This window comes from Pongo pygmaeus, chromosome 8 (assembly GCF_028885625.2).
Source record: "Pongo pygmaeus isolate AG05252 chromosome 8, NHGRI_mPonPyg2-v2.0_pri, whole genome shotgun sequence".
In the NCBI taxonomy this organism is placed as follows: Eukaryota; Metazoa; Chordata; class Mammalia; order Primates; family Hominidae; genus Pongo; species Pongo pygmaeus.
The window spans coordinates 11,356,557-11,380,621 of record NC_072381.2 but is presented as its reverse complement, the minus strand read 5'-3'; the positions used below and the strand labels follow the sequence as shown (position 1 = coordinate 11,380,621).

At 45.7% G+C, this 24,065-nt stretch overlaps 1 protein-coding gene across 21 annotated transcripts in view; it reads right to left on the bottom strand.

Moving 5' to 3' along the window:
• CELF2 (CUGBP Elav-like family member 2) overlaps positions 1-24,065 on the bottom strand; it is a 536,938-nt gene that overhangs the window by 73,520 nt on the left and 439,353 nt on the right. For all 21 annotated transcript variants that reach the window (XM_063669540.1, XM_054436851.2, XM_063669539.1 and 18 more), the window contains 2 exons: positions 11,835-11,883; positions 3,069-3,203 (listed from right to left, as the gene is read on the bottom strand). In XM_063669540.1, the coding sequence (XP_063525610.1) occupies positions 3,069-3,203; positions 11,835-11,883 (184 nt within the window). The remainder of the gene's footprint in view (positions 1-3,068; positions 3,204-11,834; positions 11,884-24,065) is intronic.

Below are 24,065 nucleotides of genomic sequence, written 5' to 3'. Positions count from 1 at the left end.
AGTGCCACTAATGGGAGACACTTATTAATATTTGATTCAAAACTGCAATTCTTTAATGAAAGCAAAATGGTAGCATGAAAGAGAACTGTGCTTTTAACAAATACACTGATTCAGGAGCAGGCCCCTGTAGCCAGGAGTCCCTGGGTCCTGCGAATTGAAAAACGTACCACTGTCTGTCTTTAGTTCCCAGAATAAATGTTTATAAATGCGTATTTTCTTTTTTTGCAATGGGGAATTCTCATCAGTTCACCAGAAATTACTTTTCTACTGTTTAAAAAAAAAAGATGGCGAGGGAAAAGTTTTCTCCTCTTTCCACGGAGCCAGCGTTTGCATAAAATATTGATGAGAGTGCTCCCCATCACTTGTTGCAGGAACAGGCTGCTTCTGGTGTCAAGTGCTGGTTAATCAACCAAATGGCAGATCAAATTAGCTAAGTTCTCTTGTTAAGTACTGTGTGTCCTGCTCTTTCCCATGGAGGTTCTGGCTGCTTTAAAACCTGACCTGCAGAAATAACTGATGTATGCTCAAGGAGCTCTGAACGCTGCAGGCAGCAATCCTGTTCATTATTGTCCCCACTGGACAGACAGAGAAAGTGTGCCAGAGAGTCACTGCCTAGATCAGCCAGGCCAGGAGAGGGGGAGCAGAAATCAAGCACACATACTGCCCACCCGGGGTCTCTCTGCTAACCCATGCAGATGGTATGCTCAGGCGAAAAGCTAGCACACCAGTAATGAATGACTCCCTGCAAGAGAAGCAGGGCAGATATATTTACGGCTGTCATTTACAAATGGGGAAACCTCAGGACAGAGGTAAGAAAATAAAATGACTAAAGTTCTATTTCATTTCAGTAGAAGTTGTGGGTCTGGAACTTGGGGTCACTGGCCCCTAAGCCATTATATATTTCACTATGATTAATTTAAGGGCTCTCCTTGTGCCGTTTCTCCATACCTTGGAGAATGAAAATTACAACGGTAATACTGAAGTGTGACTGAGAATAACAACAGGAGATAACAGGGATTCTAATGACTAAATTGGCACCGGAAAAGGAATCACAAAAATATGATCACATCTTTCTACATATTTTATTCTTAATTTAGCCACACTGTCTTTTCCCATGGTATTCTGTCTCCTGGCTTGTCTGCTTAAGTGGAGATACATATGATGAAGAATTGGACCACCAGGTGTGATTAGCAGGTCTGCTGGTTCGAGCCCCTAGGAGGGCATGCTAGTATCCCTTGGCTGGTGAGGCTGTTTGGGAGCCAGAGGTGGTGCAGTCTGCCACAGCGATGGATGGCTTTGCTTGCCCCTGCCGATGGCACAGGTGAAAAGCTGCAGAGGAGCCCCAGATACTGGATCTGCTATTCCAGGATCACACTCAATACAGTGACTTGTTCAGCTTTTAGAGAATTACATCTTTTAAGTGAGTGTTATATAACAAAATTTCAGAATTGTTAGAGAATGCATAAACTGATTTCCATGCCACCTTTTTTTTTTTCTTTTTTCTTTTTTTTTTAAACCACCTTCCGAAGAAAACACAGGAATCAAAAGCTTGGCGTGGTTCCACCTCCTCCTAGTTTTCCTGTAGACTACCTTCATGGTGGGGCTCTGGAGGTGGTTGTAGGTGGGAACTTTTGTTCTCTCGGCCTTCCATTCTAGCAGCTGACATCTTTATGCTTTATGTTTAAAAATCAAAAGAGCAAATGTTCTTCCTCACATGGTGCTGAAGTCAGGTCAAACTAGTGAGAAGGGTGAAGATGAGTGCTTTCATCCTCATGATCCAATCTTTTCTTTCAACATGTGGTTTGGGGTGCCAGTGCTGGCCCAGAGCCAGAGATTGAGAAGGAAACCAAGTTCCTCATTTGCCCCAAAGAAATTGCACTGGTAACTGCAGTAATAAGAGAATGAAAACCTCTCCACGTTGCTAAGAATATGGATTTCCTGTAAGAAGTGAAAATCACAGGCTGGGTGCGGTGGCTCACGCCTGTAATCCCAGCACTTTGGGAGGCTGAGACGGGTGGATCACGAGGTCAGGAGACAGAGACCATCCTGGCCAATGTGGTGAAACACCATGTCTACTAAAATACAAAAATGAGCCAGGCGTGGTGGCGTGCACCTGTCGTCCCAGCTCCTCGGGAGGCTGAGGCAGGGGAATTGCTTGAACCCGGGAGGCGGAGGCTGCAGTAAGCTGAGATCGCGCCACTGCACTCTGGCCTGGCGACAGAGCAAAAAGAAGTGAAAAACACATTTTATATATACATTTCCACCTTGGACTGACTCAGGGAAGTGCAGTCAGACGAGTGTCAACCTCCAGCGTCAGCCTTTATGAGTGGTTCCAGGAAGGAGGTGTGCGGCATCGTCAAGGGAGAGGCAAACGGAAAACAACAGTGATTTCCAACTATTTTGTAAATACCGGCTTATCGTCAAGGCTCTGAGCTACGGCTTTTGCTTCTATCACGGTGGCAAAGAAGCGCCTACAATCTTCTTCAGGGTAAAGTCGCTTTTCTGTCACTTAACGAGTTCCCCTGGCTCAGGACTCCAGGAGTTTTGCTCTTTGAAATAAAACTCTAATACCCCAATACAGGCCCAGTTACCCTACATCCCTATCTGCTCTGCACTACATGTGAACACTGATGCTTTTTTCCCGGTTTGTGTCACTGTACTCTTAACATACTCTTAACATTTCTTTCAGGCACAGGCAGAAAGCCCGAGGACTAAGATGAAAATAACAAATATCCTTTCTCATTTTCCACTTCTCCTTCTTGCACCTCCCCCCACCAAATCCATTTCAATTTGAGATTGAAAAGGATGCCTAGCAGTAGGGCAGCCTGTTGGCTTCACACCTGACAGTGATAACTTGAGCTAATATGGTGGCACCAAGGCCTTCTGAACTGGAGAAATAAAAGGTGATGATTTCAGCTATGGTGAAAAGTTCAGGTTGGATAACTTCATCACATGGGATGTATTACAGGGTGACCTCTTGCCGTGTGCGGTGCCTACATCTGTCTTGACTGTGACACAGAGCTCCAATTAGCACTGAAGGGGAGAGGCTTTCCAGACAGCACACTCACCTCGACTCAGCCCATCGGGTCCCCGGAGGATCCGGCATTCTTCTATCTGGCCAAATGGAGAGAACATCACCCTGATGTCGTTCTCATTACATTTCTTCGAAACCATTCCTATGAACAATTTTCTGTCTTCCACAGCTAGGAGATAAAAATAATGAATGAGCAAAGGCCACTTCATCTTTTTTTCTTGTAATCAACGCTTCATTACCCCATCAAACCAGGCCCCAGCCATGTGAGACCAAGCATGTGTCCCAAGGCCAACTCTGCAGACGTCCAGTTGTCCTCCTCCCTCCACGCGCCCCACCCTGCTGCTCCCTCCCACCTGGTGCTTCCTGAACCCATCTCCCCGTGCGCTTGTGCTTACTAATAAAATGTTTTAATATGACATAGAATGCCGTTAACTTCTTTTCTCCTATTCAGAAACTAACAGTAATGCGCTGACTAAAATTCCAAAGTACTTGTGTAACTGTTCAACACTACCATTCTCTGGGGATATTTTTGGATACAGATTTTATTCGGTTTTTTTTTTTCGTAGATGTTCTTTTAACCTGAATGACAGGGACAGAGAAAGGTCAGGAGAGGAAAGACGACAGGGGCAGATGGAGCGAAACAGCGAATGAAACTTTTCACGACGCATTCGAGGGAAGAAAACATTTTTCTGTTTCAAATAGCTTCATCCCTGCTGATCTAGACAAGAATAAGAGATCGGAGAGATTCTCACGTCTCTGGGGAGCTAGGAAAGTACCTCCTTCCCGTGACACTGGTGATGCAGTGCTAACCAGGTCCTGCACCTGGTTCTAAGCAGCCAGGTTAGTTACGGCTCAACAGGAAGCTGATCCTAGAGAGGAGAACAGGGCGGCTGCTGCTGGAGAAACACCTTGGAAGGCCCCGAGCTTCCAGCCCTTCACAAATGATCAAGAAGGAAACAATACTGTACTAACCACCGGGAGGCAAGATTCTCGGGGAATAAAAGTGCATTTGGGGATCATGAGGACGACATGCAAATTCTAACCTGGGCACCTGACACTGGGGAAGATAAGACACGTTGTACCTCACAGGGCCCAGGAGATTTTCCTCAAAATCTCCATGCTTGTGCTCAGGAAATGTGAACTACTTTTGGCCTGAAAGACAAGGTTAAAACACATTTCAGGACAGCGTTTGGAGTCCTTTTTAGGAGAGGTGACTTTTTTTTTTTTTTTTTAGGACATCGCAGACACCCATGGGGAGAAGTCCTGCTTCTTTTCCATCATTTCATTTCAATCTATTTCTTAGAGTTATAAAAAAAAAAAGCTAGCCAGCTGCAACCAGACTGAACACTGTCCTGGCCTAGAGGAGGACTCTGCTTTAAGTCACTTGCGCATACGTGTTTCTTTTGAATCTGCACTATCATCTTGTCATTCCTATTTAATTGGCTTTTATTTCTGTTTCTTTCATGCCTATCCCAGACAGGAAGTGTCTCATTTTCATTTAACCAATAGGCAATTATCCCAGACTTACTGGCGCCAGTTCCTTCTGGACGCTAAAGCACACGTCTGTGCTGAGAGGGGGCTGGGGCAGGTGTACTGGTAACAGGTGGGTTCCTCTACCACAGTGCTGTTGACACAGAAACTAAAGCCACATGTGGCTGCTGAGCACTTAGAGGGACTGGTGTGATTGAGGAAGTGCTTTTCTAAAATGTAATTTTAATTAAAGAGCCACACGATTGCTCCATGGGCCAGCACAGCCCTGAAGGGCCCAGAGGAGACAGCTAAAGGCTCCTCTTCATAGCATCCCAGAGCGGAAGGAAGAGACTTAAGGGAGCTTCTGTCTGTCTCCAAAAGATTTCCCAAGGTCCAGCGGGGGAGGGACCTGCCTAGGGTCATCCAGCCTGGCCCACAGCCTGGAGTCCTCCTCCCAGCCCAGGATTCCTTCCCCTGATGTGTCTCCTCCTAGTTCAGAGGAGGAGAGAAGGCTTGAAGGGGAGAGCAATGGCCGTGATTAGAAGACCAAGGTTCTAGGTCCAGTGCTGCCATTAGTTTGATATGTGTCTTTGGAGAATAGGCTGACGTCTGAGGACCTTTGTTTTATCATCCACGGAATGAAAGTTTAGACTCTTTTCTCTCCTAGAAATGGAGAGAAAGTGGCCTGTGACATACTCGGGCTGACTGGGGCCCTTGAGGCGGGGATAGTGAGTGGGGGGTCAGAATCCCTTCCACCCAGCTCTCTCCCCACTGTGACAGCTCCTGGGACACCTCAGAAACTCCAGGGCTCCAAGGAATACAAGTTGAAAGGCACAATTCCACAATACTTGTAAACTATGAATCGTGTACCCAGGTGTTTGAGAAAGGCTCGCTGGGGGATGTGGAATTCAAGCTGGACGAAGGGTCTGGAGAGACTGGAGGTGAGAGGGCAATGAGGTCCTAACCAGGCAAGGATCAGACTGTGGAGTAGTAGGGACCTGGTTTGGGTGGATGGAGGAAAGCAGCCTGACCTCAGGATGGCACGCCCCATCTTCTGCTTCATGTGCAGAGAAGGAGCTCAGTGAGGAAAGCATCAGCTGGCCTGAGCCACTGCTTGCGTTCAGACTCAGAGGAGACATGGGCAACAGGCACCCTGGGCTCCAATTTCTGGGAGGGAGACCGCTGAGGACCTGACCTCCTGTACGCCGATGGAAAACTTCCAATTCAAGTTCTTTTTCCTCCCTTCAGAGAAGGCGAAGTAGCATGGATCCGCTGTCAACTGGTGAAGCCTGGTCAGTCATGGGCAGCACGGGCACGACAGCTAAGCCAGAGAGACACCAGATACCCTGGGCAAGGAGTGCAACCGCAGGCCGTCCACGCCACCTGCTGCAGGCCATCTACACCACCTGTGCTCACTAACATGGGAGGATTCTGGTGGGGGAGGCCCTGTGAGAATGTGGCATTCCCGTGAACAGGAAGGGGAGAAATGGAACAGGAAGGGGAGAGATGGGATGGAAAGGGGGTAGAAAAGGGAGAAAAATCAGCAGGACTCCTCCTTCCCTCTCGTCTCTGAGACTCCTACCCCCAGCAAACTATGGCTGGCATTTTTATGAGAGTAAAAATAAAATTCCTGTTGTGTTTCTTCTTACCCTGAACAATCTGGTTTTAGTTCTTTTAAACAAAAGCAAATGAAAAATTCCCACCAAGTCCTTGGTTTCACTGGTAAACCTATAATTATGGTATTTAGCTACAATAATTTGCAGGTTTTGAGCTTCAGGGGGATGCCATAGTAAATTAAACATGCAGCTCCTGGGTAAGCTTAAAAATGATTTTTTTCCTAAGACGAATATGAAGAAAATGGCAACTACTCATGAAGAAATGCTGACTTCCTAGCCATCACTCAAGGTCAACTTAGCCAGGCAACAAGAGGAAAGATAACTCGCACTTTTAAAAATAGCAAGTATTAGCCAAGAAAAAAAATGGAAACCTCCATCATCTATGTTATCGAAACATTAACTTCCATCTGTGTGTGTGGTGTGTGGGCGCACCTGTGTGTGTGCACAGAAGTAACGGAAACCTCCGTCATCCAAGTTATCAAAACGTTAACTTCCATCTGTGCGTGTGGTGTGTGGGCGCACGTGTGCGTGTGCACAGAAGTGCCGGGCTTTGGGAATCTCTTACTAGCCAACGTTGCTCCATGGTTTCAACAGTTGGGCTGTGTTTGCTTTAAAGGCAATATGCGGAATACTGAACACACCCAGCTTTCTTCTGAGTTTTTTTCGTTTTCCAGTGACAAGTCAGTCATACAATTCATCCCTCAAATTCCCATTCTGAGGGTCCCTAACAGCTTTGTAAACATTCTACAAGAACACAGTTATTCTGAATTCACTTAACTTTTTTATCAACTTTTGATGACCGTCTTGGTGAGTTTTTCCTGAGTATTCATGGGCACTAAGTATCTCACTTAGTTTTTCAACCTACAGGAAAGTCAGTTGTTGAAACGAAATTTACTGTGTTCACAGTATTCTGCTAGGTGCTTTAAGGAATTAAAAAAACAAAAACCAAACCAAACCAAACCAAACCAAACCAAACCACTTAAAAGGTAAGGTGTTTGCCCTCTAGAGGCAAAGTCATTTTCCATGATGGACACTGAATAAGGGCAGGGAAATGCTTTTACACGTGAAGTGCTGCACAGATGGGGTCTCCCACGATTAGTAACGATGACCACAGAATCAAAAGGGGTTCCACACCAGCAGCTATTTGAAGTCTACCTTCCATGATACGATGAGAATGGGTTAATACTTTAAATATACGGGCTGACTTTTTTAAGTTAGGGGAATAGAAACTTCATTTTTTAAAAAAATCTCTAATTGTAAGTCTGTGCTAACACCCGCGTGTACAATCTGTCAAAGTCACACCTGGATTTGGGGCTGCCTGAATTAATTAACAACTTTTCAATGTGTTAGTGCTAACATATGGCATTTAATTACTGCCTCCAAATCTGTAAGTCTCTCCACTTTGAATTTCAAAATTATTTCTTCATCTTCCAGTGAATCAGAAAGTGACTGGATGGAGCCACCCCATGATTCCTATTTTTAATGGAGGCTTTGCAGGTCTGCACCCTCTGCTGACGATATTTAGTTATCTTGACTGCTACTAGCTCTGAACTTGACACCTGGACACTGGAGGTTTTGGAGGCCTTGAGAGAGAGACACACACACAGCAGGCTTAAGTGACATTTCTGGGTTCTAGGTGTTAAAGACCCCCAGCAAATTGTGAGGTTGGAGGGTTAAAGCAGGATGGATGGATTTATGCTCTGTATATAGAGTAAAAACAACAAACAACTCCCCTTGTGGCAAGAGGCAAAGACATCAGAATGAGCACAGATCCAGCCTCTCAGACCCAGAACCAGAACCAAAGCAGCTTCTGTTTGTATCACTCACTGCCAGCCTAACTTCAGCAACTGCTTGTGACTTTCAATACTGCACAGCTGGTACCTCGTTGGGCACAGCAATAGTGGATTAAAAGCTGGATGGCATAGAGGATGAAAGAGAGTAAGTACGTTTCTGCTCATTTATGATGGTGCATGAAATCCACACCTCCTCAAAAGCCCTGCCTGTCCCGCCATTCGTCTTTCTGCAATGGAAAAATAACAAAAAAGGCGGATTCTGTTGAAAGGTGGATGGTTTACTCAGCGTGCTCCTCTTAGCAGCCCCAGCAGTTTTTGCTTCTCCAGAGTGGGATTATTTTCCTTTTGGACAACCTGGCTCCGTGGGAGCACGTGGACAGGAAACACGATGCCACGAGCTTCCATTGGTGTGCCAGAGGCTGCAGCTTAAATCAGAGCCAATGGAAAGGGCAGGTTACAGGAAGCCATGGAGACTCCGGAAGTCTGCTCAGTGAAATCCCAAAGTGCAGGGCTGATCTGAGCGCAACCTAACGTGTCGGGGCTCACCCCAGAGGTTCCCTCTCTCAGAATTGCTCGATGGACGAAAGCTGCCAAGGGTGACTGCTTTTCTGGAGTTCACCTGTCCATCACGAATTAATCCATGATTAGCAGCTCTTTCTGGCTCAGCAAATACAAAGTTTTAGAAATCTGAACACAGTGATAATGAAGACAGTAACTGTCTAACTGTGATGAGTCCTTTGTGCTATCCATAAATGTCAGCAAACTCAATAAAAGTGCAATTAGAGCTCGTTATACTTCTTTCAAAACTACAGGAGCTATTTAGAGCAACTGAGCCAAAGAAATCTTTGTGCTCTTTGAGCTTTTGAAACTATGCTTACCTGTCAAAAATGCCATGTGAAATGAGAAAAGGCTTGCGGCTTTTATCACTTGCTTTAGAAAACTACATATTCCTCCTGATTCCTCAATCAGGTCCAAAGAGAACCTCGAAGCTGTTCATGTCTGTGCAAGGTGAGGTTCCATTTGGGCCTCTAGAAAGAAAAGCCCTTTAAAAGCAGCCTTCTGCTCATTTATATTTTTGGACTTTTCTTACTGAAAATTCAGACAATGAAGGTCAATCCACAAAGCAAAGGGAGAACTGGCCCAACTAGAAGGCTTGGGGGTTTTCATTTGTACATACCGAGCTATGCTTCAGTATGAACAGCCCAAGCCTGGACAGGCCGGCCTCTGCCGCTCAGAATGCACTGAAAAGGCTGCCTCGGTGAGTGGAATAACAGTGTTAACTTAGCAGAACTTAGCACATTGGATACTTACTATGTGCCAGGTATTATGCTGAGCTCTTTACAGACGTTAGTTAAACTTATGTAAACCTCAAATAACCTTGTAAGACGGGCATTACAACAAGTGTTCAGATGACACCACTGTAGCCCCCTCTCACAGCTGAAGAGACACTGATGCTGAGTAAGGTTAAATAACTTGCCCAAGGACAAAACCAACAAGCGTGGAGTCGGGTCAAATCCAGGCTTCTCCAAATAGTTCGTAACTGCTACCCCAGGCTGCTGCTTGAAAAACAGCATTTTCAGGTAACCGTCTCATCCTAGAAATAACGGTGCCTGGTCCTCCTTGGCTTCTGTGATCATGCAACATTGGGTGTGCCCATGACAGTTTTATTATGTGCTGTGATTCTAGACCCAAAGCAAATATGATTCTCAGGGACCAGAGTGGACACTGGACAGAAAGAACAACAGAACACTCAGCAAACTCCTGGCAGCTGCCTGTAGAAAGCGTTCTCTGAGGCAGATGAATACCTGCACAGCAGAAAATGCAAAAAAAAAAAAAAAAAAAAAAATCCCTCTGTGTTTCAGTACTGGGATATTTCAGGTCAAATGTTTTCAATTTGGCTAATTTATCATGTTTCTGTATCTACAACCAAAGGTTCGGAAGTGAGCCAAACCCTTTTCCATAGACTTTCACTTCATGGTCCTTGTCCTGACACAGTTTAGAGTATCATGGAGCCAAAGGCAGGGAACATTTCTTGGTGGCCACACACTCTGAGATGACCTGTACCAACAGGATTCATCCCAAAATACAAGAGTCATCTCTCCTGTCTCCCACCAAGGAAGTCATCAGACTGCAAGCACGCACCTCCGGAGCACAAGGGCTGAAAGGAGCCCGCCTGGGTGAAGTGGTCTTCTTCCCAGGCCAGCACGCTCCGTGGAGAGCCTGCAGAGGCCAGGAGACCATCTCTGGGTGTAAACAGTAATCAACATTTCATAGAGGCATTCTATCATTACAGAGACTGTTACAAACACCTTATTTGAGTCTTGGGCTCGGGGGAAGCCAACTTAGGTGAGACAGTTACTATCAATTCCATTATACAACAGCAGAGATTCAAGTTCAATGTTTAAATGACTTCTGGGTACTTAAATCAATAGACTGAATGTCAGTTCTACAAGGTCAGAGACACAGTCTCTTGGGGTCTTTTCTTCGTCCTTTTCCTATTCCATGCTGCAGTCCCAGCCCCTAGCAACATGCCTGGCACATGGTAACTGATGAAAGAACAACTGGTAACTGCAGGAGCGGCGCGGCTCGCTCACGGGGTCACAGAGCAGCAGCGGATTTGACAACTTCTGGTGCTAAGTGTCATGTTTGTGATAAAGCAGTAGAGAAAAAAACGAATTAACCCTAAGTAAAGTGCAGGGCTGAGGAGCAGACAGTGGTTAAAGCACCAAAGTCTCCTCCTAGAGAGAGAAAAGCTATTTTTTATTTTTAATTTTCTTTATGTATATATCTATGTTGCCCAGGCTCAAGGGATCCTCCTGGGCTCAAGGGATCCTCCTGCCTTGGCCTCCTGAGCAGCTTCAACTACATGTATGGGCCACTGCATTCTGCTGAAAGCTGAGAGAAGAAAGCTCTGACAAGTCGGGTGCTGGCAGCAACATGCTATGACTTGTAATTTTCTTCAAAACTTTCTATTCTGTGGAGAAGCCAGAAAATGGAATGCACTACAATTAGCAAAAAATACCTTGTGGAGAGATTTAGAGCCCAATCATAATTTACATTTGCAGATATGCAGATCTCTAAGTGCATGGCTTCTGCCCTGATTACTAATTAATGAGGTGCAAAACTGCCTGTTGGAAGGAAACAGTGCTGATTATGTCAGTCTTATGGGACAGAGCAGCTCTCCAGTCTAGGATGGTAGAAGATTCTTTTAACATACATTTCAGTAAATTAAAAGAACAAAACAGGGACAGAAGGTTCGTTGAAAGGGAACAAAAACTTAGAAGAGGGAAATGTGGCTATCAACTCTCTCATGTCTCAAAGAGGCAAAACCCAATTGTTTATGGACCTCATCAAATGCAGATTTTTGCACCAAGTGTACGTTTATTTAATCAGCAGACTGAACTCTGAATTCTGATGCAAATGCATCAGTGCAATTTAGAGAAGAGTACAATAAGGCAGTCTCCAAGTCCAAAAGAAACACATGGAAAAGGTAAAAAAAAAAAAACAAAAAACCAACACCCCTCCCTCACCCACAGAAAGACAGCCTAATTCTTCATGGGCAATTCCTTTCCTGCAGACGTCCTCTGGATCCCCATGAGATGTCCCTGTATTGCTTTGTTGGAGGAGACAGGAACCAAATGCCACAGGGTCCCCATAGAGGGCAAGTTCCAAAGAGAAGGACGCAGAAAGCCACTGCTGTAACAGCCTCATACATCTTTATGCCAGAGATCAACGGGACAGGACAGAGGAGAGTGGAGAGTGCATTCCTCCAGACATGCAGGCCACAGAGAAGGTTCCAGGAGCAGTGTTCTCTGTCTTCTAGAGAGAAAAGCAGCTGGGCCGGCTTCTCCCGCCCCCAACTGACTTTGTAATTTAAAGCAGCAGATATATTATTAAACAAGACAGTTGGTTACCACCTACCGTTTGACTTTTCACTATCTGCAGGTTTCATCTGAATGGGATGATGCATCTAAAAACACAAAAGTGAGAAAGTAAAGGCAGATTGAACAACTGTAAAAATAATCTCAGAAATCTGAAGCAATTCGATTACTGATACTGTTTTAAGGGCACATAAGTAACAACAAGACTTCTCCAGGTAATATTAACTATGTTAAAAAGTGTGTGTTTTCTGTTCAGGAACCAAACCCTTTTAAGTCACGGGGCCCTGTAACACAGAACATATTTAAAAGCTTGGGCTCTGCAGTCAGACTTCAGTGTGAAACCTGGTTCTGCCACTCAATATGGTTTCTGCCTCTATGTTATAGGCAATTCTGCTTCTGCCATTTATTACAGCCATGCAATCTCAAGCAAGCGTCTTAACTTCTCTGAGCTTCGGTCTCCTCATCTGTGAGATGGAGATAACACCTGAATTGTAAGGCTGTCAGAATTAAACGAGAAAATGCGTGTAAAATGCTTCATAAGTAGAGGCTAAGATGTGTTGAAAATAACTTAGCTATTGTTATTCTATCATTATAAAAATTATTATAAAATTAAATCATGCAGAGTTTTCTGGCCATCCTATGTTTGTCACATAGGTTTTTCTTAGGCCTCATGAGTAATTTGAAGGTCTAGCAGTTGACTGACTTCGGTGCCAGTATATAATTTTTATTAAATGCTAATACAAATATAGAATAGGAACACAGAGCCACTGAAGAATGCAGGGATGGAAGGAAGGATGGAGAGGAGGAGGGTGGAAGGGAGGGAGACGCACACCCTCTGATCACGTCCAGTACATGACAGGAGTGGAAAGGACTTGAGACAGCAGGGCCGAGGTCCTGAGCTACAGTGGACCCGGGGGCCCCATGGCTCTTCCTAAAGTGCCCATCACACCCGGTGCCTGGTCCGCAGGATGTGCTCCAAGCACAGAATGCTGCCACCATTTCAGATTAGAATCAATTCCTCAAACCACCTCCAAAGGTCCTCCTGCTTCACATTTCATTGCACCCCGAGGAACACAGGAGCCACAGGGTGGATGGAATCACTGGCTGTGCAAATGCTTTCACCATAATGGGTCCCATTCTCTCCGCACCTTTCATTTCCCCAGTGGACTTCCGTCACTTGCAAGCCACAGCTCTGGGTTTTATCTAATTTCAATGAAAGGGAAATGGCACTTGGCTCTGCTACTTTCATCATGGGAAATTATCATCAGGCAGTCAGGATCACGTGCACCTAATGCCGGCCTGGGTCTTCAGAACAGAGGAGGAGGGAGAAGAAAGAGGCTAAGTGAGCCGCCTCTTCAAAAGCAGGACAAGTCACCTGTGTGGAAAGCCATGAGTTGGGCTGAGGAATGTGACCTCTATCCTATAGTAATGGAGAGAAGGACCAGTAACATGCCTGGGGGAGACGGGCAGAGTTTTTGAGCAAGCGATCCTCCCAGCATGCATCTGTCTGGTTGTCCAGCAGGTATGGAGCAAACAGGTAACCTTTGTCAGGCTCTAGGCCAAAAACTGGGAACAAAGGCCAGTGAAGAAGGTCCTCCCTTCAGGTGCTCAGTGTGGCAGGGGTGGGATGGCGGGCATAGGATGGCGGGGGTGGGATGGCAGGGGCAGGAGAGATGCTGAGCCCTCAGCCAGTAAGCACCCTGACAAGCATGTGGGGAGAGGCAGGACAGAGCCCACAGGGGTCCAGGGGTGTGGGACTTAATTCTGCCTGGCGAGGAAAGCCAAGGCGGCATCTGGGCCGACTCCTTGGACGTGCCAGCAGCGAAGGGGGACCGGCAGGTGAAACTCATTGGGCAGCTCCGCAGTGACCCAGCAAGTGGAAGGGTGACAGTTCCCTCTCACAGGGAGCTCAGTGTGAGCATGGAGGACCATGGGAAGGCGCGGTGAAGGTGGGCAACACCCAGCTCTCAGAGCGTCTTGCAAGCTAAGGAACTGAAATTTTGTCTGAAAGTATGTGGTCAGGTATAGAGGAAGTAACAAAGGCAACAAGATCGAAATTCTAGAAAAGCCATTTTGGCTGCAGTGTGAAGGGTGGATTACAGAAGAGAGACACAGGCAGGGAGGACAGTTAAGAGGCTGCTGCCGCAGGCCAGGGAACACTAGTAAAGGCTGAACTTCATGGCGACTGGCTGGTCATGGGGATGGTGGAGAAGGGGAACTCCAGGTCTGTATAACCAGGTGACTGTGGGATGACTGCCCGAATGGGGAAAACACGAGCAAAGAGTTTCAGAGGCGGCTGAAGAGCGCAGGTCTGGACATGCTAAGGTTGATGTGGCTGTGGGGTGCAGAGAGAAGTTGTAATCATGGGGCTCAGGCTTGAGAGAGGGGCCTGGGACACAGAGAAGATTCCTCAGCTTGACAGTGAAGCCACAGGTATTCATGAAGCTGTCAGCGAGGGAAAAAAGGGTGCAAAGAGCTGACAGTCGAGGATAGAACTGCAGAGAATACCAGGAAAGAGGAGTCCAAGGAGGGCAGAGCGAGGGGCAGGAGGAGCTGCAGGAGCAACTGCTCCCATGGGAGCCACGAGAGAAGAGGAGTTTCCAGAATGAGGGAGTGGCCAGCCACAGCAAACACTGTGAGAGGCTGAAGAATTTGGATTTGGCAATAAAAAATTATTCAGGGGATTTATCAGAAGCAGGTTCTGTGGAGTGGCAGAGAACACCTGGTCATGGGAAGTGGAGGGGAAAGAAGCAGGATAACAGTGGATATGGTGAATGAGGGCTTCTTCTATTTTGAGGTCACCAGCAAAGGGGGTTCAACAGGGAGCTCAGTGGCAGATGGGGGCCACCCATCTGTCCTTTCAAGACAGGAAAGACTTATACAGGTTCATCTGCTGAAGAGAGTCCAATGAGATTCACAGGTTCAAGATATGGGAGAGATGAGGTGAGCGCACCTACATTATGCCTGGGACACAAAAATGAAATGAACATGGTTCCTACCTGCAGGGAGAGTGCAGTCCATCATGGGGGTTGATACGCATCCACATAAAAAAACAGGGACAAACAGAAGAGCACAAATAGAGCGCTGTGAGAGTTCAGATGCATCTGTGAAATGTGTGGACAATGGGAGGTGGAAATTCGGGAGCAGCAAAAACAGAGCCCCTGTACTCTAAAGCTGTAAAGGACCCTGGAAATCACGCGGTCAGTGCTCTCGGTTGACAGGTATGAAGGGAATAAGTGATTGCATAGACACAGGTGATTAACAACAGAGCTGGGATCACACAACTCTAATATCTCCACTCTTAATCTGGTGATGCCTCCCCTAAACCACACTGCTTCTCCATAAAATGTCCAATGTGGGACTTGGCCATATGAGCCTTCGGTTAAGAATGGCATGCTTCTCACTGAAGAGGGCAGACACACACTCGTTCGAAGGCACCTGCAATATCCCCTTAGGGGAAAGTAATCTTCCCTTCCCCCTAACTCCTGTAGGACCTGATCTCTACAGCTGTATGACTCATATGACACCAAGACTGCACTCTTAGCATTCGTGCAGTTGCTCAGAGAATTGGCTTGTGCTGCCGTAAGACTCTGTAGAAGGCTCGGTGAAGCAGCAGCGGTGGTGATAACACAGCTACTGCCACTGCACACCTGAACTTTGTTTTTCTCCTTCCTGGGCTCAGCAGGGGAAAAACCAACTTCGCAGAGCCGTGGATTGTCAGACCATGGTGAATTCTGAATAGATGGTCACCCCACTTCAGGTATGTTCTGAAGACAAGCTAGATAATGTATGCAAAGCACTGTGACCTTCTTAGAGAAAGGTGTTCAATCAGGACTGTATTAATAATGGCTCATTACCATGAACAGTTCATTTGAGTTACAGATTTCTGATCACATACAAGATGTAAATGTCAAGGAAGACAAAAAAATGGGTGGGAGGATTCATTCTCATAATACTGTTTCACTTCCTCAAAATCTTCTGACTCCCAGAACTTTGGAAGATTTCTTGAGTAGCGAAGTTATTATAAAAGAGTAGACATTCTAGTTGAAAGTTTTAAAGTATGAGGATGGAAAAAGAATTCTTTCCCTGTAACATAAATGGTTTCAATGATTTGACCCAGTATGACTGCTCGTTTATTCACGTGTTTCTGTTTTTACCAGACACTATATGTTAGATGCTGGGAAGAGGAGGATGAGAAGGGGTTCTCATTGTGATGGAGCTTGCAGTGTGGTAGGAGAGACAGATACAGCAAGCATTTCCCACAGTGTGATAAGAGGCGTGGTAAGAGCTGTACGGTGGGAACTTGGAGAAAAGACACCAGACACAGATGGAGGAAGGACACACTGGGGAAGGCATCTCAGATGAAGCTACGTCTGCATTCATTCTCAAAGGAATCCTCATGTTAACCGGAAGATGTGGAAAGGACATTTCAGGGAAAAGAACAGTTTATTTGGAGGCACAGAATAAGAGAAAATAGGCAATACTGTTGATCAAGAACAATGATATGATATCCTAACCAACAGAGGAAGCAACGGAAGTTGTTGTTTTTTTTTTTTTTTGAGACAGAGTCTTGCTCTGTCACCCAGGCTGGAGTGCAGTGGCGTGATCTCGGCTCACTGAAAGCTCCGCCTCCCGGGTTCATGCCATTCTCCTGCCTCAGCCTCCCGAGTAGCTGGGACTACAGGCGCCTGCCACCACGCCCGACTAATTTTTTTGGTATTTTTAGTAGAGACGGGGTTTCACTGTGTTAGCCAGGATGGTCTCGATCTCCTGACCTTGGGATCCATCCACCTCGGCCTCCCAAAGTGCTGGGATTATAGGCGTGAGCCACCACGCCCGGCCAATGGAAGTTGTTAAAAAGAACATTCACCAAAAACAAGACATCTAAAGCACAAGACTAATAGTGAGGAATATGTTCATAGGCTGGACAATTTCAAGTAAAAAAACAATGCCCATCTACTCACTCCTGAATGAAATCTTCCCTAGGTGCCAGGACAGGTGGCAGCCAGTGGCCACACCCTGAGCACCCTTCTCAAGAGCTAATGATGAAATGAGTGGGGTCAGAACTGTTGCTTCTCAACTGCTTCCCCATGACTAGGGACCCTGGCCCTCCCTGCTGCCAGAGTTAGATGGGGCTGAAGGCAGGATCTCATGCTGTGCCCTGCACATGCCTGCAGGTCCCAGTAGACAGCAAGAGACCAGGGGAGGGGCCGGGGGAGGGCCCAGGTGATGTGGTGGTCGCTAATTGAATCTACCTACTGTGTGGCTAGGGTCAGGGCTGAGGCTAGTTCCCAGGGGCTACCTCCTTCCTCTGTCTATGACAACGGAGCACACGATCTTCCAGAATTTTTGCAAGGAGTCTCTGAAGAGATGTGTGCTAATTAAACTGAGGCTGCATCTCCAGCCACACAGAATGGGAAGTTTTAATTCAGGAGTGAGTATTTTTCAGACACACTATAGGCTGTATCTAAAAACATCTTCAGTGGTCTGTGCTGTCATGATCTGTCTATACTGTTCGATGAGTCTAAGAATTTTACAAACACCAGCCTCTGACTTTACAGAGTGGTTTTCCTGTGTCATGATGAAACAATTAATGAGTCTATTACTTATGTTCATCTCAGCTGCACTTGCAACAAGCCTGGAAGATGACAGATCTCTGGTCCTCTCACGCAAGGCTGCAGTATGCTTGTGGGGAAATGGCAGGAGCATGAGTTTTGGAAATAGATCCTGTTGATGGGAGTAAATGGGACTTCACACGTTTCTTCAAGTTCACATTGCTATCAAGAAAGGCTTCTAAACCCATTCATGTGAAGATTTCCTTGACGGCACATGAATTTTTAGAAGTTTTTTTTTTTTGAATAACATTTTGCCTAAAGCCACATGTTAAGGTACTGGTTAACTTCTTGGTCTCTATTTAGCCCTATTTGTTTAAAAACCAGTGAAACATAGCGAAAGGGGAAATTTCAAGGGCTCCTTCCCTTTCTTCCTCCTGGGGAGAAGGAACTAGAGTCAAGCGCAGTCCTGAGAAGGCATCTGCTGAAGTTCTGTTGCTCCTGTGTACTAAGAATTAGCGTCCTATGCACAGTCAAGGTGGAGCTCGTGGAGGGGAGCATCTCGGCCCACGGAGGTGTGGTCCTTCACGGGTCTGCTTGGGCTTTCAGTGAGCTGGAGCTTCTTGAGGACAGGCCCCTGTCTCACTGTCCCTTCTACCCCAAAGCTAAGTTTCTGCACCCACGACAGCACACAGTGGCTTGGTTCTGACCCAGCACCAGTTGCCACCGGCGTCTCCATCCCTGTCGCCCTGGTAGGAGCCATCTGTTGGTAAAGCCTCCCAGCATCAGCCCTCCCCCTTCGTCCCACCTCCTGGGGATAAGTGGCCCGTGGTCCTCCCAGCTCTTCTCCCTCCCTACACACACACGGTCCCGGAGCTGAGTGGTCCACCCTGGTCTTCACCCTGGCTGGCCTGTGACTGGGCCTGATGCCCCTCACTCCTGAGTAAGCTGACCTTCGATTCTTTGCACAAGGCCCCAGCTGTGACTCATGAAAATGAAAATAAGAGTATGACTTTGGAGCAAAGCCATTTCTCAAGTCTGAGGGGTAAGTGCATGCACAGAGCGCTGCACACAGCTCTGCCAACAGCTGTCACCACCTGGTGCCGCCGTGAAGCTGGCCACGGAGCAGCCGCACTCAGCAGCCATGCTCTCCGGAGTCGCCGCTATGGACACAGTCTCGTGGGGCTCTCTGAAGCCCTCTGCCTCAGTGGGTCTCTGCTGTAGGAAGGGAGGGTTCTGAGCCAACACAGGCCTAGTCTGGAGACAGAGTCCTGGGGGAAGGAAGCGGCTGCGGGCGGGGGCACAGTTGGTTCCTCACACACAGGAGAACTCATGTTGGAACTTGTTTAACCCCAGCCATCACCAATCGATGAGTTAACCACCTTTAACACGAGATTCAATAAAACATGCCATTTTTAACCTGAAATGGGTTTTTACAGAGTCACTGTTACGCATCTCATTATTAAACCCATCATGACCCCTTGAGAGAGCAGCCGTGCTAGCACATATTATAAGCTTACTGCCCATGAAATATTTAAAAGTAGAGAGAGGGGATGGAAAGAAGTGAATTCACAAAAGAGCTATGTGCCAAGTGAGAAAATGAAAATATTCTGGCCAGTAAAGACCCACTGGTATTTTTCTTTCATTCCATGACAACACAAAAGTCATCCATGGAGAATACTCGTGTGTCGCTTGTATATTAACTATGAAATGCCAAAAGCACCTGTACTTTCTGAATTTTTCTCTAAAAAAATTTGGGAATGCTAAAAACAAGTTTCAAAAGATTTGCCACCAACTGGAGGCCCATCATCCGCTCAAATGAAAGAGAGCGTGCCCCATCACGAGACCTTCTATTACATAGGAAGACACCCCCAACCCACACAGGTTTGCCTGTCTCCCTCGTGAGTGACTCGAATGCCAGCCACTGTTCTATTATGCTTCTGATAGCAGAGATGGGGAACAATCAAAAATAGCTTTAGGGATGGTAACTTAGGAACATCAATCAGCACTAAACAAGAACCTTCAAATTAAAAAAATAAAAACAAAACACTAACACTACGGTAAACTTGCTAAGATATCTTTAATAGAAGGACATCTCTAAAAGAATACAGATGACAAAAATAATCTGTCAGATCAATAACAAGCAGCTGGCCCAGCACGGTGGCTCACACCTGTAATCCCAGCACTTTGGGAGGCCAAGGCGGGTGGATCACTTCAGGTCAGGAGGTTGAGACCAGCCTGGCCAACATGGTGAAAATCTGTCTCTACTAAAAATACAAAAATTAGCTGGGCATGGTGGCGCACACCTGTAATCCCAGCTACTTGGGAGGATGAGGCAGGAGAATCGCTTGAACCTGGGAGGAAGAGGTTGCAGTTAGCCGAAATTGTGCCCCTGTGCTCCAGCCTGGGTAACAGAGCAAGACCCTGTTTCAAAAAACAAATAACAAGCAGTTTTTATCACTGGGACAAAGCCACATCTGGAGGTCATAACTATTCCTGATAAGTGGAATGGAGCCTTTAGACAACTGCTGTAAACACAGAAGAAGCCTCCCCCTTCACCTTCACTCTACAGGCTCTTTATGCGTGGTAATTAACTGAATTTTGACAAGAGCCCCAGAAATCAGTACCAAGGCAGAGAGGAACCAAGGCAGAGAGAGGCTAAATAACTTGGCCGAGTCAGACAGCAAGCAGGTGGCAGAGCAGGGATTCGAACCCAGGTCTGTCCGGTGGGAGCGCAAGCCTGAGGCCTCTACCCCACGCCGCCTGTCATGTGCATCCACACAGTTGTGGTATAAGCAAGTTTGGGGTTTCTAAGAATCTGTAACATTACCATAATTTCCCTCTTCCACACTACATATAAAGATTGCCTCCATCTACAGGCTTCTTTCCAATGAGGAACTCATACTTTATATGTGTGTGTAGTATACCTGTGTATTTTCATACACACATACAATGTTTTAACAATTAGCCCAAGAACAAAAATTACTGTTTGGGTTTTCTTTATGAAAAGGGCAGGAAAGAAATAAAAACATGTAATGAATAAAAAAAAAATAGCTTTAGAGTCAGGCCAGGAAAGTGTAGCCCTGGCCAATTTGCCATTCGACTAACAAGGACAGAGCTAAATCCATGCTTGGATCCAGAGGTTCAAAACTCACACAGTGGATTAGACTCTGAGGTTTCTTTCACAGGGCCAGCTGTCTGAAATGTTCTACATAGACGCTGACAAGTGTGAGAGGAAACAATGGTTGTGAATTACTGACATCAATTGATCTTACATTTTGTGGTGTATTCACAAACTGATAGTGCAAAAAAGTACACTGGAATCTATAAAACGAATCAAAGTGAAGACCACTCATTGCTGGGTGAGCCATCATTCATGTCAAAAGGCTCTACTATGTGGCTTTGTGTTAACTGCCTGGATTATGCAAGGTCTATTTATCTGAACACTGCTTTGGAAATTCGGGAAAAAACTGTTACCCTCTGAAGATGCCAATTCCATGGTGGAGGCAGAATATATGGCATTTACCTAACCTCTGAGTCTCAGCACTATTTCAAGTTGTTCTTTTATGTATCACGATTAACATAGTGGGCACACAAAAAACTTTTTTTGAGATAGAGTTTTGCTCTTGTTGCCCAGGCTAGAGTGCAATGGCATGATATTAGCTCACTGCAACCTCTGCCTCTCGGTTCAAGCGATTCTCCTGCCTTAGCCTCCCGAATAGCTGGGATTACAGGCGCCTGCACCAGGCCTGGCTAATTTTTTGTATTTTTAGTAGAGACAGGGTTTCACCATGTTGGCCAGGTTGGTCTCAAACTCCTCAGATGATCCACCTGCCTTGGCCTCCCAAAGTGATGGGATTACAGGCACGACCCACTGTGCCTTGTCAGAAAACTTTCAATCACCATTTGCTGACATAATTTTATAAAAGTGATATAAGCCAGTTAAAAAAAAAAGTGGATTTGCGTTTGGTAACAACAAAGAAACAGAAGTGATCCTTATCTCATAACCCCTTCTCCCAACCAGTGGAAAAAAACTACAGTGGAAATAAATTACAACTTTTTCCTGATAGCCATGATATGTGTGACACGCTTAAAACACTGATGGCACAGTAAGTGCCCGCTACAGTTGTCATCATCATTATTTTGCAGAGTATAGGAGTTTCCCTGAGGGGAAGGAGAAAAGGTCCCATCTGAAAGCTAAGAGAACACATTGGAGAGAATGGCCTTTCTTGGTCACCTGGGATATATACAGCCAGCAGTACTCAACTCCACAGGCTAATAATCTAGTGACGGAGAAAAACTGCAGAACCCAGGATTATATATCTGATTTTGGCTTATCAGGCTCCAAATCAGCCTTTGTGCTGTAAAGATACCACCTATTTACATTTCCATTAAAATCATGTCATACGCCAAAGGGGGAAAAACAAGCAACGTAGCCATTTAGTCCTGGTAAAAAATAAAATAAAATAAAATATTGCAGGAAAACTAGATTACTCTGGGTGGAATTCTGTGAGGGAATTTGGAGTCTGTTATGGTGATTAAGTCATCATTTCTGACAGATTACTCTAATCGGCTGTCAGACAGCATTCCACAACCCCATCTGAAACTTGGCATCCTAGTTACTCAGCCTATGTTACCTCCTGTATATAAAACACACACCAAACAAGAGAAGGTACAGCCTAGCATTTATTACACTCATTAGCTGTGATTAGGTCCTGTGTTTTCATACTAAATAATAACACAAGCTTTCATTTTGCTTTATTTAATCTTAAAATTAGAAGAAAAATGAATAGGCTTAAAATAGGAGGCACGGACCACGAATGAAAAATAACAGCTATGATCAAAGTGTGAGTGTGCCGCTTTCAGAAGCACTGCTACTCAAAAAAATGACAATCTTTTCTTAGTTCAATTTTTCTTAGAAATATTTTTACTGTATTAGTGATAAAGGTGAATAAACTGATGCCGTTTTTTAACCTTCCCATTAGATGTGGCACCCAACTAGCTATTATCTCAGTAGAAGATACTGTTGTCACTGTGTTTAGCAATGTTATTGTGAACAGGAAATTTATTTGATAATACTTTAGTTCTTCCCTTTATGTCAATGCACCTTTGTGATATAAGAAGCAACGAATCCAGTCAGTTGAGCTCCTAAATAAATACAAAGCAAAACTAGTTTTTATTTAAAAGTTTATACCTAGGTTTGTCTAGAATCCTCTGCTTAGATCTATGTTTTAATAGCAAGAAACTAGAGGGTATAAAACAATTTTGAAAATGGAGATAAATAGAAAGATTCAACATAAGAAAAACCTTGTAGGATTATAGTGCTGCTAAGGCTGTACTATGACAGCTACAATTACAACAAAAGACTGCGAGAATTGTGTGCGATGCTCGGAAGATCACAATCACTACTGATTAATGAGCTCAAATTAAGAGAAAGGTAATAATCTTCCCTTATCACTAAGTGGGAAATATACTGACATCCTCTCAGCCATGATTCCTTTCTGACTTGTGGAACTGTCTTCCGAAGTCAATGATGGGCGCTCCAATACTCACTCTTCCAGATGTTCTCCACATCTTACCCAGGCGCTAAATTAGACAAGCTGCCTAACTGAGCAATGCAAAATACACACTGAAATGATAACGCCTGACCTGGCCGTTAAAGGCGACTAAAGGCGTGGTTTAATGACCTGGTGGTTCATTTACATTTCCAATCCTAGATTCTATTAGGTTGGTACGAAAGTGATTGTGGTTTTTACCATTACTTTCAATAATATATACCAACAAACAGTATTCTCTTATATTTTAAGAGAAACGAGTTCTGGTTTAACAACAAATCATCCTTGTGACATTTGTCTCTGCCCGTGACGCTGCCTGTGGCCTCAGTGCTCCCTCAGCCTTCGGTGCCCTCCCCAGTGCCAGCTGTTGTCAGGTGGGGCTCACTGTGACTCAGTTCTCGACATCTTGGGAACCCGGATGAACAAAGCCCCAAAAGCCAGTGAGTGGCCGACCCCCAGCCTCCCTTGTAACCCTCACCCAGTGTGGAGATGCTAGTGGGGCTGAAGCAGCCCTTACACGTGGGCTCTCCAGTGCCCATTTTCTCCTTGAGGACCTGGTACGCATGCTGGCCTCAAATCGGGAACAAGTCTCCTCACCTGGATCTTCTGAGCCTCTTTGCATGGATCGACTCTGTCCGCGCTGATCTCTTACACTGCTTCCCAGGATAACCTACTACTCAGACTCTTCCAGCCACACCCCTGCCTTACCCCACAGGAAATGACCTGAAGCTGGGTACCCCACAGAGAACTTGAGAAGCTGGACAGAGACCATGGCTTACGGGAGCATCAACCCCGGGACAGGGGCAGCTCTTCCAGCTTCTCAGACCTCTCACCTAACACTCTGGTGTGGCTCTAAATTTGCTTAATTTTCTACCCCTTCAAATCCTCAGTTTAGCTCTCTCTCTCTCTCCTAATTTCTCTTCCTTCTCATAGGCTTTTCTATTTCCACGGCTACAGCCCTAGTGAGGTTTTCATTCCTGTTCACCGGGATTCCCGAAACAGCCTCCTCACCAGTTCTGGTCATTGCCTTCCATCTTCTATGCCATTGCCTTTTTAATCTGTCTAAAACTCAGTCTAGAAATTTTTCTCCCCCACTCAAAAACTTTTACTTATCTACCAAATTAATACCCAGCTTCTTGGCATGTATTTCAGGGAATTCCATGC